The following is a 14,913-nucleotide window of genomic DNA, read 5'->3' as shown; positions in this document are numbered from 1 at the left end:
TCTGTCTGTCTGTCTGTCTGTCTGTCTGTCTATCCTGTCTGTCGGTGGGTGTTTAACCCTCTCTCTCCTGTCTGTCGGTGGGTGTTTAACCCTCTCTCTCCTGTCTGTCTGTCTGTCTGTCTGTCTGTCTGTCTGCCCTGTTGGTCGGTGGGTGTTTAACCCTCACTCTCCTGTCTGTCGGTGGGTGATTAACCCTCTCTCTCCTGTCTGTCTGTCGGTGGGTGTTTAACCCTCTCTATCCTGTCTGTCGGTGGGTGTTTAACCCTCTCTATCCTGTCTGTCGGTGGGTGTTTAACCCTCTCGCTCCTGTCTGTCGGTGGGTGTTTAACCCTCTCTCTCCTGTCTGTCGGTGGGTGTTTAACCCTCTCTCTCCTGTCTGTCTGTCGGTGGGTGTTTAACCCTCTCGCTCCTGTCTGTCGGTGGGTGTCTAACCCTCTCTCTCCTGTCTGTCGGTGGGTGTCTAACCCTCTCTCTCCTGTCTGTCGGTGGGTGTCTAACCCTCTCTCTCCTGTCTGTCGGTGGGTGTCTAACCCTCTCTCCTGTCTGTCTGTTGGTGGGTGTTTAACCCTCTCTCCTGTCTGTCTGTCGGTGGGTGTTTAACCCTCTCGCTCCTGTCTGTCGGTGGGTGTCTAACCCTCTCTCCTGTCTGTCTGTCGGTGGGTGTTTAACCCTCTCTCCTGTCTGTCTGTCGGTGGGTGTTTAACCCTCTCTCTCCTGTCTGTCGGTGGGTGTCTAACCCTCTCTCCTGTCTGTCTGTCGGTGGGTGTTTAACCCTCTCTCTCCTGTCTGTCGGTGGGTGTTTAACCCTCTCTCTCCTGTCTGTCGGTGGGTGTTTAACCCTCTCTCTCCTGTCTGTCGGTGGGTGTCTAACCCTCTCTCCTGTCTGTCTGTCGGTGGGTGTTTAACCCTCTCTCTCCTGTCTGTCGGTGGGTGTCTAACCCTCTCTCTCCTGTCTGTCGGTGGGTGTCTAACCCTCTCTCCTGTCTGTCTGTCGGTGGGTGTTTAACCCTCTCTCCTGTCTGTCTGTCGGTGGGTGTTTAACCCTCTCTCCTGTCTGTCTGTCGGTGGGTGTTTAACCCTCTCTCTCCTGTCTGTCGGTGGGTGTCTAACCCTCTCTCTCCTGTCTGTCGGTGGGTGTCTAACCCTCTCTCCTGTCTGTCTGTCGGTGGGTGTTTAACCCTCTCTCCTGTCTGTCTGTCGGTGGGTGTCTAACCCTCTCTCCTGTCTGTCTGTCGGTGGGTGTCTAACCCTCTCTCCAGGTGCTGTATTTGCTCGGGGCCATGACTCTCTCCATGGCCCTCCAGTTGGACCGTCACGGCCTGTGGAACCTCCTGGGACCGTCCCTCTTCGCCCTGGGCATCATGGCTGTAGCCTGGGTAAGAATGTCCCCAACACTTACATTCTCTCACTGTCTCTGTCTCTGTCTCTATCTCTGTCTCTGTCTCTGTCTCTGTCTCTGTCTCTGTCTCTGTCTCTGTCTCTGTCTCTGTCTCTGTCTCTGTCTCTGTCTCTGTCTCTGTCTCTGTCTCTGTCTCTGTCTCTCTGTATTCAATTTGAATTGAAGGTTTTTATTGGGAAACATATGTTTACATTGCCGAAACAAGTGAAATAAACAATAAAAAATTAACAGTAAACATTACAAGTTCCAAAAGAATAAAGTCATTTCAAATGTCATATTATGTCTATATACAGTGTTGTAACGATGTACAAATAGTTACAGTACAAACGGAAAATAAATAAACATAAATATGGGTTGTATTTACAATGGTGTTTGACAGAGACTGAGATGACAGAGGTGACAGAGACCACTGAGACAGAGATGACAGAGACAGAGACAGAGACCACTGAGACAGAGATGACAGAGACCCCTGAGTCAGAGATGACAGAGACAGAGATGACAGAGACCACTGAGACAGAGATGACAGAGACCACTGAGACAGAGATGACAGAGACTACTGAGACAGAGATGACAGAGACCACTGAGACAGAGATGACAGAGACCACTGAGACAGAGATGACAGAGACCACTGAGACAGAGATGACAGAGACTACTGAGACAGAGATGACAGAGACCACTGAGACAGAGACCACTGAGACAGAGACCACTGAGACAGAGATGACAGAGACTACTGAGACAGAGATGACAGAGACAGAGATGACAGAGACCACTGAGACAGAGACCACTGAGACAGAGACCACTGAGACAGAGATGACAGAGACTACTGAGACAGAGACCACTGAGACAGAGATGACAGAGACAGAGATGACTGAGACAGAGATGACAGAGACCACTGAGACAGAGACCACTGAGACAGAGATGACAGAGACTACTGAGACAGAGACCACTGAGACAGAGATGACAGAGACCACTGAGACAGAGATGACAGAGACAGAGATGACTGAGACAGAGATGACAGAGACCACTGAGACAGAGACCACTGAGACAGAGATGACAGAGACTACTGAGACAGAGATGACAGAGACCACTGAGACAGAGATGACAGAGACCTCCCTCCACTGTCTAACTGTCTCCCCCCTCCCTCCACTGTCTAACTGTCTCCCCCCTCTCCCTCTACTGTCTAACTGTCTCCCCCCTCTCCCTCCACTGTCTAACTGTCTCCCCCCTCTCCCTCCACTGTCTAACTGTCTCCCCCCTCCCTCCACTGTCTAACTGTCTCCCCCCTCTCCCTCCACTGTCTAACTGTCTCCCCCCCCTCTCCCTCCACTGTCTAACTGTCTCCCCCCTCTCCCTCCACTGTCTAACTGTCTCCCCCCTCCCCCAACTGTCTAACTGTCCCCTCTCCCCCAACTGTCTAACTGTCTCCTCTCCCTCCACTGTCTAACTGTCTCCCCTTCTCTCCCTCCACTGTCTAACTGTCTCCCCCCTCCCTCCACTGTCTAACTGTCTCCCCCCCCTCTCCCTCCACTGTCTAACTGTCTCCCCCCTCTCCCTCCACTGTCTAACTGTCTCCCCCCCTCCCTCCACTGTCTAACTGTCTCCCCCCCTCCCCAACTGTCTAACTGTCTCCCCCCTCTCCCTCCACTGTCTAACTGTCTCCCCCCTCCCCCAACTGTCTAACTGTCTCCCCCCCTCTCCCTCCACTGTCTAACTGTCTCCCCCCCCCTCCCTCCACTGTCTAACTGTCTCCCCCCTCTCCCTCCACTGTCTAACTGTCTCCCCCCTCCCCCAACTGTCTAACTGTCTCCCCCCCTCTCCCTCCACTGTCTAACTGTCTCCCCCCCTCCCTCCACTGTCTAACTGTCTCCCCCCTCTCCCTCCAACTGTCTAACTGTCTCCCCCCTCTCCCTCCACTGTCTAACTGTCTCCCCCCCTCCCCCAACTGTCTAACTGTCTCCCCCCTCTCCCTCCACTGTCTAACTGTCTCCCCCCTCTCCCCCAACTGTCTAACTCTCTCCCCCCTCTCCCTCCAACTGTCTAACTGTCTCCCCCCTCCCTACAACTGTCTAACTGTCTCCCCCCTCTCCCTCCAACAGACTAACTGTCTCCCCCTCTCCCTCCACTGTCTAACTGTCTCCCCCTCTCCCTCCACTGTCTAACTGTCTCCCCCCTCTCCAACTGTCTAACTGTCTCCCCCCTCCCTCCAACTGTTTAACTGTCTCCCCCCCTCCCCCAACTGTCTAACTGTCTCCCCCCTCTCCCTCCACTGTCTAACTGTGTCTCCCCCCTCTCCCTCCACTGTCTAACTGTCTCCCCCCTCTCCAACTGTCTAACTGTCTCCCCCCTCTCCAACTGTCTAACTGTCTCCCCCCTCTCCAACTGTCTAACTGTCTCCCCCCTCTCCCCCAACTGTCTAACTGTCTCCCCCCTCTCCAACTGTCTAACTGTCTCCCCCCTCTCCCTCCACTGTCTAACTGTCTCCCCCTCTCCCTCCACTGTCTAACTGTCTCCCCCCTCTCCCTCTACTGTCTAACTGTCTCCCCCCTCCCCCAACTGTCTAACTGTCTCCCCCCTCTCCAACTGTCTAACTGTCTCCCCCCTCTCCAACTGTCTAACTGTCTCCCCCCTCTCCAACTGTCTAACTGTCTCCCCTCTCCCTCCACTGTCTAACTGTCTACTCTCCCTCCACTGTCTAACTGTCTCCCCTCCCTCCACTGTCTAACTGTCTCCCCCCTCCCCCAACTGTCTAACTGTCTCCCCCCTCCCCCAACTGTCTAACTGTCTCCCCCCTCTCCAACTGTCTAACTGTCCCCTCTCCCTCCACTGTCTAACTGTCTACCCCCCCTCCCCCAACTGTCTAACTGTCTCCTCTCCCTCCACTGTCTAACTGTCTCCCCCCTCTCCCTCCACTGTCTAACTGTCTCCTCTCCCTCCACTGTCTAACTGTCTCCCCCCTCCCACAACTGTCTAACTGTCCCCTCTCCCTCCACTGTCTAACTGTCTCCCCCCTCTCCCTCCACTGTCTAACTGTCTCCCCCCTCTCCCTCCACTGTCTAACTGTCTCCCCCTCCCTCCACTGTCTAACTGTCCCCTCTCCCTCCACTGTCTAACTGTCCCCTCTCCCTCCACTGTCTAACTGTCTCCCCCTCTCCCTCCACTGTCTAACTGTCTCCCCCCTCTCCCTCTACTGTCTAACTGTCTCCCCCCCTCCCCCAACTGTCTAACTGTCTCCCCCCTCTCCAACTGTCTAACTGTCTCCCCCCTCTCCAACTGTCTAACTGTCTCCCCCCTCTCCAACTGTCTAACTGTCTCCCCTCTCCCTCCACTGTCTAACTGTCTACTCTCCCTCCACTGTCTAACTGTCTCCCCTCCCTCCACTGTCTAACTGTCTCCCCCCTCCCCCAACTGTCTAACTGTCTCCCCCCTCCCCCAACTGTCTAACTGTCTCCCCCCTCTCCAACTGTCTAACTGTCCCCTCTCCCTCCACTGTCTAACTGTCTACCCCCCCTCCCCCAACTGTCTAACTGTCTCCTCTCCCTCCACTGTCTAACTGTCTCCCCCCTCCCCCAACTGTCTAACTGTCTCCCCCCCTCCCTCCACTGTCTAACTGTCTCCTCTCCCTCCACTGTCTAACTGTCTCCCCCCTCCCCCAACTGTCTAACTGTCCCCTCTCCCTCCACTGTCTAACTGTCTCCCCCCTCTCCCTCCACTGTCTAACTGTCTCCCCCCTCTCCCTCCACTGTCTAACTGTCTCCCCCTCCCTCCACTGTCTAACTGTCCCCTCTCCCTCCACTGTCTAACTGTCGCCTCTCCCTCCAACTGTCTAACTGTCTCCCCCCTCTCCCTCCACTGTCTAACTGTCCCCTCTCCCTCCAACTGTCTAACTGTCTCCCCCCTCTCCAACTGTCTAACTGTCTCCCCCCTCTCCAACTGTCTAACTGCCCCCCCCTCCCTCCACTGTCTAACTGTCTCCTCTCCCTCCACTGTCTAACTGTTTCCCCCCTCCCCCAACTGTCTAACTGTCCCCTCTCCCCCAACTGTCTAACTGTCTCCTCTCCCTCCACTGTCTAACTGTCTCCCCCCCCTCTCCCTCCACTGTCTAACTGTCTCCCCCCTCTCCCTCCACTGTCTAACTGTCTCCCCCCTCCCCCAACTGTCTAACTGTCCCCTCTCCCCCAACTGTCTAACTGTCTCCTCTCCCTCCACTGTCTAACTGTCTCCCCTTCTCTCCCTCCACTGTCTAACTGTCTCCCCCCTCCCTCCACTGTCTAACTGTCTCCCCCCCCTCTCCCTCCACTGTCTAACTGTCTCCCCCCTCTCCCTCCACTGTCTAACTGTCTCCCCCCTCCCTCCACTGTCTAACTGTCTCCCCCCTCTCCAACTGTCTAACTGTCTCCCCCCTCTCCCTCCACTGTCTAACTGTCTCCCCCCTCTCCCTCCACTGTCTAACTGTCTCCCCCCCTCTCCCTCCAACTGTCTAACTGTCTCCTCTCCCTCCACTGTCTAACTGTCTCCCCTTCTCTCCCTCCACTGTCTAACTGTCTCCCCCCTCCCTCCACTTTCTAACTGTCTCCCCCCCCTCTCCCTCCACTGTCTAACTGTCTCCCCCCTCTCCCTCCACTGTCTAACTGTCTCCCCCCTCCCTCCACTGTCTAACTGTCTCCCCCCTCTCCAACTGTCTAACTGTCTCCCCCCTCTCCCTCCACTGTCTAACTGTCTCCCCCCTCTCCCTCCACTGTCTAACTGTCTCCCCCCCCTCTCCCTCCAACTGTCTAACTGTCTCCTCTCCCTCCACTGTCTAACTGTCTCCCCCCCTCTCCCTCCACTGTCTAACTGTCTCCCCCCTCTCCCTCCACTGTCTAACTGTCTCCCCCCTCTCCCTCCACTGTCTAACTGTCTCCCCCCTCTCCCTCCACTGTCTAACTGTCTCCCCCCTCTCCCTCCACTGTCTAACTGTCTCCCCCCCCTCTCCCTCCAACTGTCTAACTGCCCCCCCCTCTCCCTCCACTGTCTAACTGTCTCCCCCCTCTCCCTCCACTGTCTAACTGTCTCCCCCCTCTCCCTCCACTGTCTAACTGTCTCCCCCCCCTCTCCCTCCAACTGTCTAACTGTCTCCTCTCCCTCCACTGTCTAACTGTCTCCCCCCCTCTCCCTCCACTGTCTAACTATCTCCCCCCTCTCCCTCCACTGTCTAACTGTCTCCCCCCCCTCTCCCTCCACTGTCTAACTGTCTCCCCCCCCTCTCCCTCCAGACGGTGCGTACAGTACGGCGGCGCCGCTGTTACCCTCCAACCTGGAAGCGCTGGGCGTTCTTTCTGTTCCCGGGGACGATGATAGCGGTTTCAGCCGTGGCGCTCTATGCCTTCGTCGAGACAGAGGACAACTACTTCTACATACACTCTATCTGGCACATGCTGATCGCCGGCAGCGTGGGCTTCCTGCTCCCTCCCCGCGCCAAGCCCCGCGCCAAGCTCACACCTCTGAAACGTCGGAGGGGGTGTGGCTACCAGCTGTGCGTCAACGAGCACGAGGAGATGGGATTGGTGGACCCGGTCCCTGCCATAGTCGCTATCAATAGTATTAGTATCAGCTGATACCTGAGATCACTAAATCTGACTGACTGTACCAGCTGAGGAGGGGATCTACCACCTACTGACTGACTGTACCAGCTGGACGTGGGATATACCACCTACTGACTGACTGTACCAGCAGGACACGGGACCTACCACCTACTGACTGACTGTACCAGCAGGACACGGGATCTACCACCTACTGACTGACTGTACCAGCTGGACACGGGATCTACCACCTACTGACTGACTGTACCAGCTGGACATGGGATATAGCTCCTACTGACTGACTGTACCAGCTGAGGAGGGGTTCTAGCACCTACTGACTGACTGTACCAGCAGGACACGGGATCTACCACCTACTGACTGACTGTACCAGCTGGACACGGGATCTACCACCTACTGACTGACTGTACCAGCTGGACATAGGATCTACCACCTACTGACTGACTGTACCAGCTGGACATAGGATCTAGCACCTACTGACTGACTGTACCAGCAGGACACGGGATCTACCACCTACTGACTGACTGTACCAGCTGAGGAGGGGTTCTAGCACCTACTGACTGACTGTACCAGCTGGACATGGGATATAGCTCCTACTGACTGACTGTACCAGCTGGACGTGGGATATAGCTCCTACTGACTGACTGTACCAGCTGGACGTGGGATCTACCACCTACTGACTGACTGCACCAGCTGGACGTGGGATCTACCACCTACTGACTGACTGTACCAGCTGAACATGGGATATAGCTGCTACTGACTGACTGTACCAGCTGGACGTGGGATATAGCACCTACTGACTGACTGTACCAGCAGGACGTGGGATATAGCACCTACTGACTGACTGTACCAGCTGGACGTGGGATATAGCACCTACTGACTGACTGTACCAGCTGAACATGGGATATAGCTCCTACTGACTGACTGTACCAGCTGGACGTGGGATATAGCACCTACTGACTGACTGTACCAGCTGGACGTGGGATATAGCACCTACTGACTGACTGTACCAGCTGGACATGGGATATAGCTCCTACTGACTGACTGTACCAGTCGATTACATCACTGACTGACTGTACCAGTCGATTACATCACTGACTGACTGTACCAGTCGATTACATCACTGACTGACTGTACCAGCCGATTACATCACTGACTGACTGTACCAGTCGATTACATCACTGACTGACTGTACCAGCCGATTACATCACTGACTGACTGTACCAGCCGATTACATCACTGACTGACTGTACCAGCCGATTACATCACTGGCATGACTGTCTGACTGATTAGCTGGCTGACTGGCTGGCCTATTGGCTGACTGGCTGGCTGATTGGCTGACTGGCTGGCTGACTGGCTGGCTGATTGGCTGACTGGCTGGCTGACTGACTGACTGGCTGACTGGCTGGCTGACTGACTGGCTGGCTGGCTGGCTGACTGACTATCTGACTGACTGGCTGATTGGCTGACTGGCTGGCTGACTGACTGACTGACTGACTGACTGGCTGGCTGACTGGCTGGCTGACTGGCTGGCTGACTGGCTGGCTGACTGACTGGCTGACTATCTGACTGACTGACTGGCTGACTGATTGTCCTTCCATTGCCTTCTCTCCCCGGGGATTCAGACGGAAAACAAAGCCAGAGAACTTGAAACAACTGTAATGTAACTAGTTAAAGCAGGCGAAACACTTGAGTCTGTCTGTCTGTCTGTCTGTCTGTCTGTCTGTCTGTCTGTTATAGTCATGATTATTCAATACTACCATAATTATATTATTATATTATTATATTGATCTGTTACAGTCATGATTATTCAATACTACCATAATTATATTATTATATTATTATATTGATCTGTCACAGTCATGATTATTCAATACTACCATAATTATATTATTATATTATTCTATTGATCTGTTACAGTCATGATTATTCAATACTACCATAATTATATTATTATATTGATCTGTTACAGTCATGATTATTCAATACTACCATAATGATATTATTCTATTGATCTGTTACAGTCATGATTATTCAATACTACCATAATTATATTATTCTATTGATCTGTTACAGTCATGATTATTCAATACTACCATAATTATATTATTCTATTGATCTGTTACAGTCATGATTATTCAATACTACCATAATTATATTATTCTATTGATCTGTTACAGTCATGATTATTCAATACTACCATAATTATATTATTATATTATTCTATTGATCTGTTACAGTCATGATTATTCAATACTACCATAATGATATTATTATATTGATCTGTTACAGTCATGATTATTCAAAACTACCATAATTATATTATTCTGTTGATCTGTTACAGTCATGATTATTCAATACTACCATAATGATATTATTCTATTGATATTGTTGGAGCGTACAGTGAGAGACGAAGCTGAGAGCACAGCTGCTACCTGGCGGTGACTGTAACATTAGGTCTGTACGGTGCCCATATTAGGACACCGTCAGTCTCAGCAGGCGTTATTAGGTCCTGGTAAGACTGAGGATGTCCTAATACAGACACCATAGGTGTTTTATTTAATGATGGTCTGCTTTTCAAATGGCACCTTGTTCCCTTTGTAGCTGTACTATTGTTGACCAGGGCCTATAGCTGCTGGTATTGACCAGGTCCTATGGCTGCTGGTATTGACCAGGTCCTATGATATTGACCAGGTCCTATGGCTGCTGGTATTGACCAGGTCCTATAGCTGCTGGTATTGACCAGGTCCTATGGCTGCTGGTGTTGACCAGGTCCTATGGCTGCTGGTATTGACCAGGTTCTATGACTGCTGGTATTGACCAGGTCCTATGACTGCTGGTATTGACCAGGTCCTATGGCTGCTGGTATTGACCAGGTCCTATGATATTGACCAGGTCCTATGTCCTGCTGGTATTGACCAGGTCCTATTATATTGACCAGGTCCTATGTCCTGCTGGTATTGACCAGATCATATGGCTGCTGGTATTGACCAGGTCCTATAGCTGCTGGTATTGACCAGGTCCTATTGGCTGCTGGTATTGACCAGGTCCTATGGCTGCTGGTTTTGACCAGGTCCTATGGCTGCTGGTATTGACCAGGTCCTATTGGCTGCTGGTATTGACCAGGTTCTATTGGCTGCTGGTATTGACCAGGTCCTATTGGCTGCTGGTATTGACCAGGTCCTATGGCTGCTGGTATTGACCAGGTCCTATTGGCTGCTGGTATTGACCAGGTCCTATTGGCTGCTGGTATTGACCAGGTCCTATGGCTGCTGGTATTGACCAGGTCCTATTGGCTGCTGGTATTGACCAGGTCCTATTGGCTGCTGGTATTGACCAGGTCCTATGGCTGCTGGTATTGACCAGGTCCTATGGCTGCTGGTATTGACCAGGTTCTATGACTGCTGGTATTGACCAGCTCCTATAGCTGCTGGTATTGACCAGGTCCTATGGCTGCTGGTATTGACCAGGTCCTATGGCTGCTGGTATTGACCAGATCATATGGCTGCTGGTATTGACCAGGTCCTATGTCTGCTGGTATTGACCAGGTCCTATGTCTGCTGGTATTGACCAGGTCCTATGTCTGCTGGTATTGACCAGGTCCTATGTCCTGCTGGTATTGACCAGATCATATGGCTGCTGGTATTGACCAGGTCCTATGGCTGCTGGTATTGACCAGGTCCTATGGCTGCTGGTATTGACCAGGTCCTATGTCTGCTGGTATTGACCAGGTCCTATAGCTGCTGGTATTGACCAGGTCCTATAGCTGCTGGTATTGACCAGGTCCTATAGCTGCTGGTATTGACCAGGTCCTATGGCTGCTGGTATTGACCAGGTCCTATAGCTGCTGGTATTGACCAGGTTCTATGGCTGCTGGTATTGACCAGGTTCTATGGCTGCTGGTATTGATCAGGTCCTATGATATTGACCAGGTCCTATGTCCTGCTGGTATTGACCAGGTCCTATGGCTGCTGGTATTGATCAGGTCCTATGATATTGACCAGGTCCTATGTCTGCTGGTATTGATCAGGTCCTATGATATTGACCAGGTCCTATGATATTGACCAGGTCCTATGGCTGCTGGTATTGACCATGTCCTATAGCTGCTGGTATTGACCAGGTCCTATGGCTGCTGGTATTGACCAGGTCCTATGGCTGCTGGTATTGACCAGGTCCTATGGCTGCTGGTATTGACCAGGTCCTATGTCTGCTGGTATTGACCAGGTCCTATGGCTGCTGATATTGACCAGGTCCTATGGTATTGACCAGGTCCTATGGCTGCTGGTATTGACCAGGTCCTATAGCTGCTGGTATTGACCAGGTCCTATGGCTGCTGGTATTGACCAGGTCCTATGGCTGCTGGTATTGACCAGGTCCTATGATATTGACCAGGTCCTATGGCTGCTGATATTGACCAGGTCCTATGGTATTGACCAGGTCCTATGGCTGCTGGTATAGACCAGGTCCTATGTCCTGCTGGTATTGACCAGGTCCTATGTCTGCTGGTATTGACCAGGTCCTATGGCTGCTGGTATTGACCAGGTCCTATGATATTGACCAGGTCCTATGGCTGCTGGTATTTACCAGGTCCTATGTCCTGCTGGTATTGACCAGGTCCTATGGCTGCTGGTATTGACCAGGTCCTATTATATTGACCAGGTCCTATGGCTGCTGGTATTTACCAGGTCCTATGTCCTGCTGGTATTGACCAGGTCCTATGGCTGCTGGTATTGACCAGGTCCTATGTCCTGCTGGTATTGACCAGATCCTATAGCTGCTGGTATTGACCAGGTCCTATGTCCTGCTGGTATTGACCAGGTCCTATAGCTGCTGGTATTGACCACGTCCTATGGCTGCTGGTATAGACCAGGTCCTATAGCTGCTGGTATTGACCAGGTCCTATGTCCTGCTGGTATTGACCAGGTCCTATAGCTGCTGGTATTGACCAGGTCCTATGGCTGCTGGTATTGACCAGGTCCTATGGCTGCTGGTATTGACCAGGTCCTATGGCTGCTGGAATTGACCAGGTCCTATGGCTGCTGGTATTGACCAGGTCCTATGACTGCTGGTCAACATAGTGCTCTATATGGGGAACAGGCTGCCATTTGGAACCCAGCCCTGGTCTTCCTCTTGAAGACCTTTCTAGCGTGTTGATTGGTCCTGTTGTTTGTACACAGGAAGGGAATTAAATACAACAAGGGCACGTTATAGTTGTTTTTCAACATACTATATTTTGCACTGAGACACAAAAAATGTTATAATACTGTACATTTCTTTTTAGATGTGTGTATAAAGCCTCACCGGTGCCACATAGTCCAAATGTATAAAATATTGTTGTACTGTGGAATGTTAATAGTCTTTTGGATTGCAACGTATCGCCTTTACACACAGTCTGCTGGTTGTCAACACTACAGGCCATAAAGGAGGGGCAGCTGCCATAGAATTACAGGCCATAGAGCCTACAGAGGGGAAGCTGCCATAGAATTACGGGCCATACAGCCTACAGAGGGGAAGCTGCCATAGAATTACGAACCATAGAGCCCACAGAGGGGAAGCTGCCTGCCATAGAATTACAGGCCATAGAGCCCACAGAGGGGAAGCTGCCTGCCATAGAATTACAGGCCATAGAGCCCACAGAGGGGAAGCTGCCTGCCATAGAATTACAGGCCATAGAGCCCACAGAGGGGAAACATACTGCAATAGATCTGTAGTAAGGCCATAGAGGGGAAGCTGCCTGCCATAGATCTGTAGTAAGGCCATAGAGGGGAAGCTGCCTGCCATAGATCTGTAGTAAGGCCATAGAGGGGAAGCTGACTGCCATAGATCTGTAGTAAGGCCATAGAGGGGAAGCTGCCTGCCATAGATCTGTAGTAAGGCCATAGAGGGGCAGCTGATCGTATAAAACTACAGTTTGGCCATAGATCTATAGGCCACATACAGAGAACAGACAGTACAGGCCATAATGTACAGAAGAGCAATTGATTGTTTGTATCTACGTGAATGAGGTAGAGCTATAGTATGGCCATATCAAGGGGCAGGTGATTGTTTGTACATGTAGCTACAGTATAGCCATGAATATTGCTGCCGTTAGAGTTTAGGCCATAGAGGGGCAGTAATGCTAGATATGTTATGTTCATTAGAGCTACAGTAGAGAGACAGAGGTATTGCCAAAAGGTTTACTCCAGAGATAAGAGTATTGACCATACTTACAGAGAGAGGCAGCTGAAAGATACAGAAGGCCAAAAGGTTTACTCCAGAGACATCACAAGAAGACCTCAAACCTCATGTTGTTACAGTCAGGACCTGTTCCCCACTGGAACAGAGAATTCACTATAAATAAATGTTTCTTTTTTTCTGTACTCAATGACGTGTTTATTTGTTTCTGTGGCTCTTAATGTGGAATGCGTGGTGAAGTGGAAAACAAGACAATATATTTCAGTAGCTGGTATAACGGAAGTCAGCAGTCACCAGACATCAACACAGAAGAGAAGAGGCAAGGAGGGGAGAGGAGGTTGAGAGGATGAGGAGAGAGGGGGAAGAGAGGAGGAGAGGTTGAGAGAAGATGAAAGGAGAGGAGAGGAGGAGGAGGAGAAGAGAGGAGAGGAGGTTGAGAGGTGATGAAAGGATAGGAGAGAGGGGTAGCAGAGGAAAGAAGTGGAGAGGAGGAGGAGGAGAAGAGAGGAGAGGAAGAGGAGAGGACGACAGTAGAGGACACCGGTGAAGTTAGCTTTCTATTAAAGATTGGTACTTTGCTCATCAATACCTCTTCATTGGAACATGCCAGGGTGATAGAAATAGCATATGCTACATCAGCTGAAGATAGAGAAGTTACATCCCTAGTCTTTCCAATTCAGTGTCATATTTACTTTCGGAGGTGAAAACGTTGTGAAAATGTTTCTCTCCTCCCGTCCGAGGGTTCAGGGACCGTTTTAAAACTGCAACCCCTTCAAGCATTTTGCTTCACTCGCATTAACATCTGCTAAATTTGTAACATCGTTTCAACCACATAGAGATCTCAAACCAATTTGTTTAGAGACCTCTTCTCTTGAATCCACGGCAATTCGTTTAACTTTAATTTACTTTATTTATTTTCTTACTTTTTAAAATACATTTGGAAAAAAAAATACATCCTAAAACCATCAATAGCTTCTACCCCATATGACTTTCATGAATACAACCAAATGTTATTGGTTCAGGGACCTCATCCCTACAATCAATGGCAATTACTTTTGTATTTTTAGACTAAGGTCTAGATTCAAATCAGATCAAGCATTAAAAACCTCTTGGCGTACGGATCCCTTTAGCGGGATAATTGTCATCAACAACCGCTGAATTGCAGAGCGCCAAATAAAAAAAAAATGCTACAAATATTTATATTCATGAAATCACAAGTGCAATATAGCAAAACACAGCTTAGCTTGTTGTTAATCCACCTATCGTGTCAGATTTTGAAAATATGCTTTACAGCGAAAACAATCCAAGCGTTTGTGTGAGTTTATCGACCACTAGACAAAACATTACGAACAGCTAGCAGCAATGTAGATTGGTCACGAAAGTCAGAAAAGCAATCAAATTAATCGCTTACCTTTGATGATCTTCGGATGTTTGCGCTCACGAGACTCCCAGTTACACAATAAATGTTCCTTTTGTTCGATAAAGATTATTTTTATATCCAAAAACCTCCATTTGGTTTGAGCGTTATGTTCAGTAATCCACAGGCTCGTGCCTGTCATGAAGGGCAGACGAAAATTCCAAATATTATCCATAAAGTTTGTAGAAACATGTCAAACATTTTTTATAATCAATCCTCAGGGTTTTTTAAACATAGATAATCGATAACATTTCAACCGGAGGGTAAACTATTCAATATAAGACAGAAATCAAATGTCGAGCTACCACTTTCGCACGCAAGAACTAATCAAGTACACTGACTGTCAT

At 50.3% G+C, this 14,913-nt stretch overlaps 1 protein-coding gene across 4 annotated transcripts in view; it reads left to right on the top strand.

Moving 5' to 3' along the window:
- The window catches only part of tmem8b (transmembrane protein 8B), a 243,656-nt gene extending 230,317 nt beyond the window's left edge, over positions 1-13,339 (top strand). For 2 of the 4 annotated variants that reach the window (XM_055887874.1, XM_055887873.1), the window contains 2 exons: positions 1,260-1,376; positions 6,652-13,339. In XM_055887874.1, coding sequence (XP_055743849.1) covers positions 1,260-1,376; positions 6,652-6,993 — 459 coding nt within the window. In that variant the 3' untranslated portion in view covers positions 6,994-13,339. The remainder of the gene's footprint in view (positions 1-1,259; positions 1,377-6,651) is intronic. The other 2 variants (XR_008755083.1, XR_008755084.1) reach the window with 2 other exon arrangements.
- The last annotated feature ends 1,574 nt before the right edge of the window (positions 13,340-14,913 follow it).

Source organism: Salvelinus fontinalis, chromosome 28 (genome assembly GCF_029448725.1).
Source record: "Salvelinus fontinalis isolate EN_2023a chromosome 28, ASM2944872v1, whole genome shotgun sequence".
In the NCBI taxonomy this organism is placed as follows: Eukaryota; Metazoa; Chordata; class Actinopteri; order Salmoniformes; family Salmonidae; genus Salvelinus; species Salvelinus fontinalis.
Note: the sequence above shows the minus strand (reverse complement) of the source record. Positions and strands in the feature narration are given on the sequence as shown.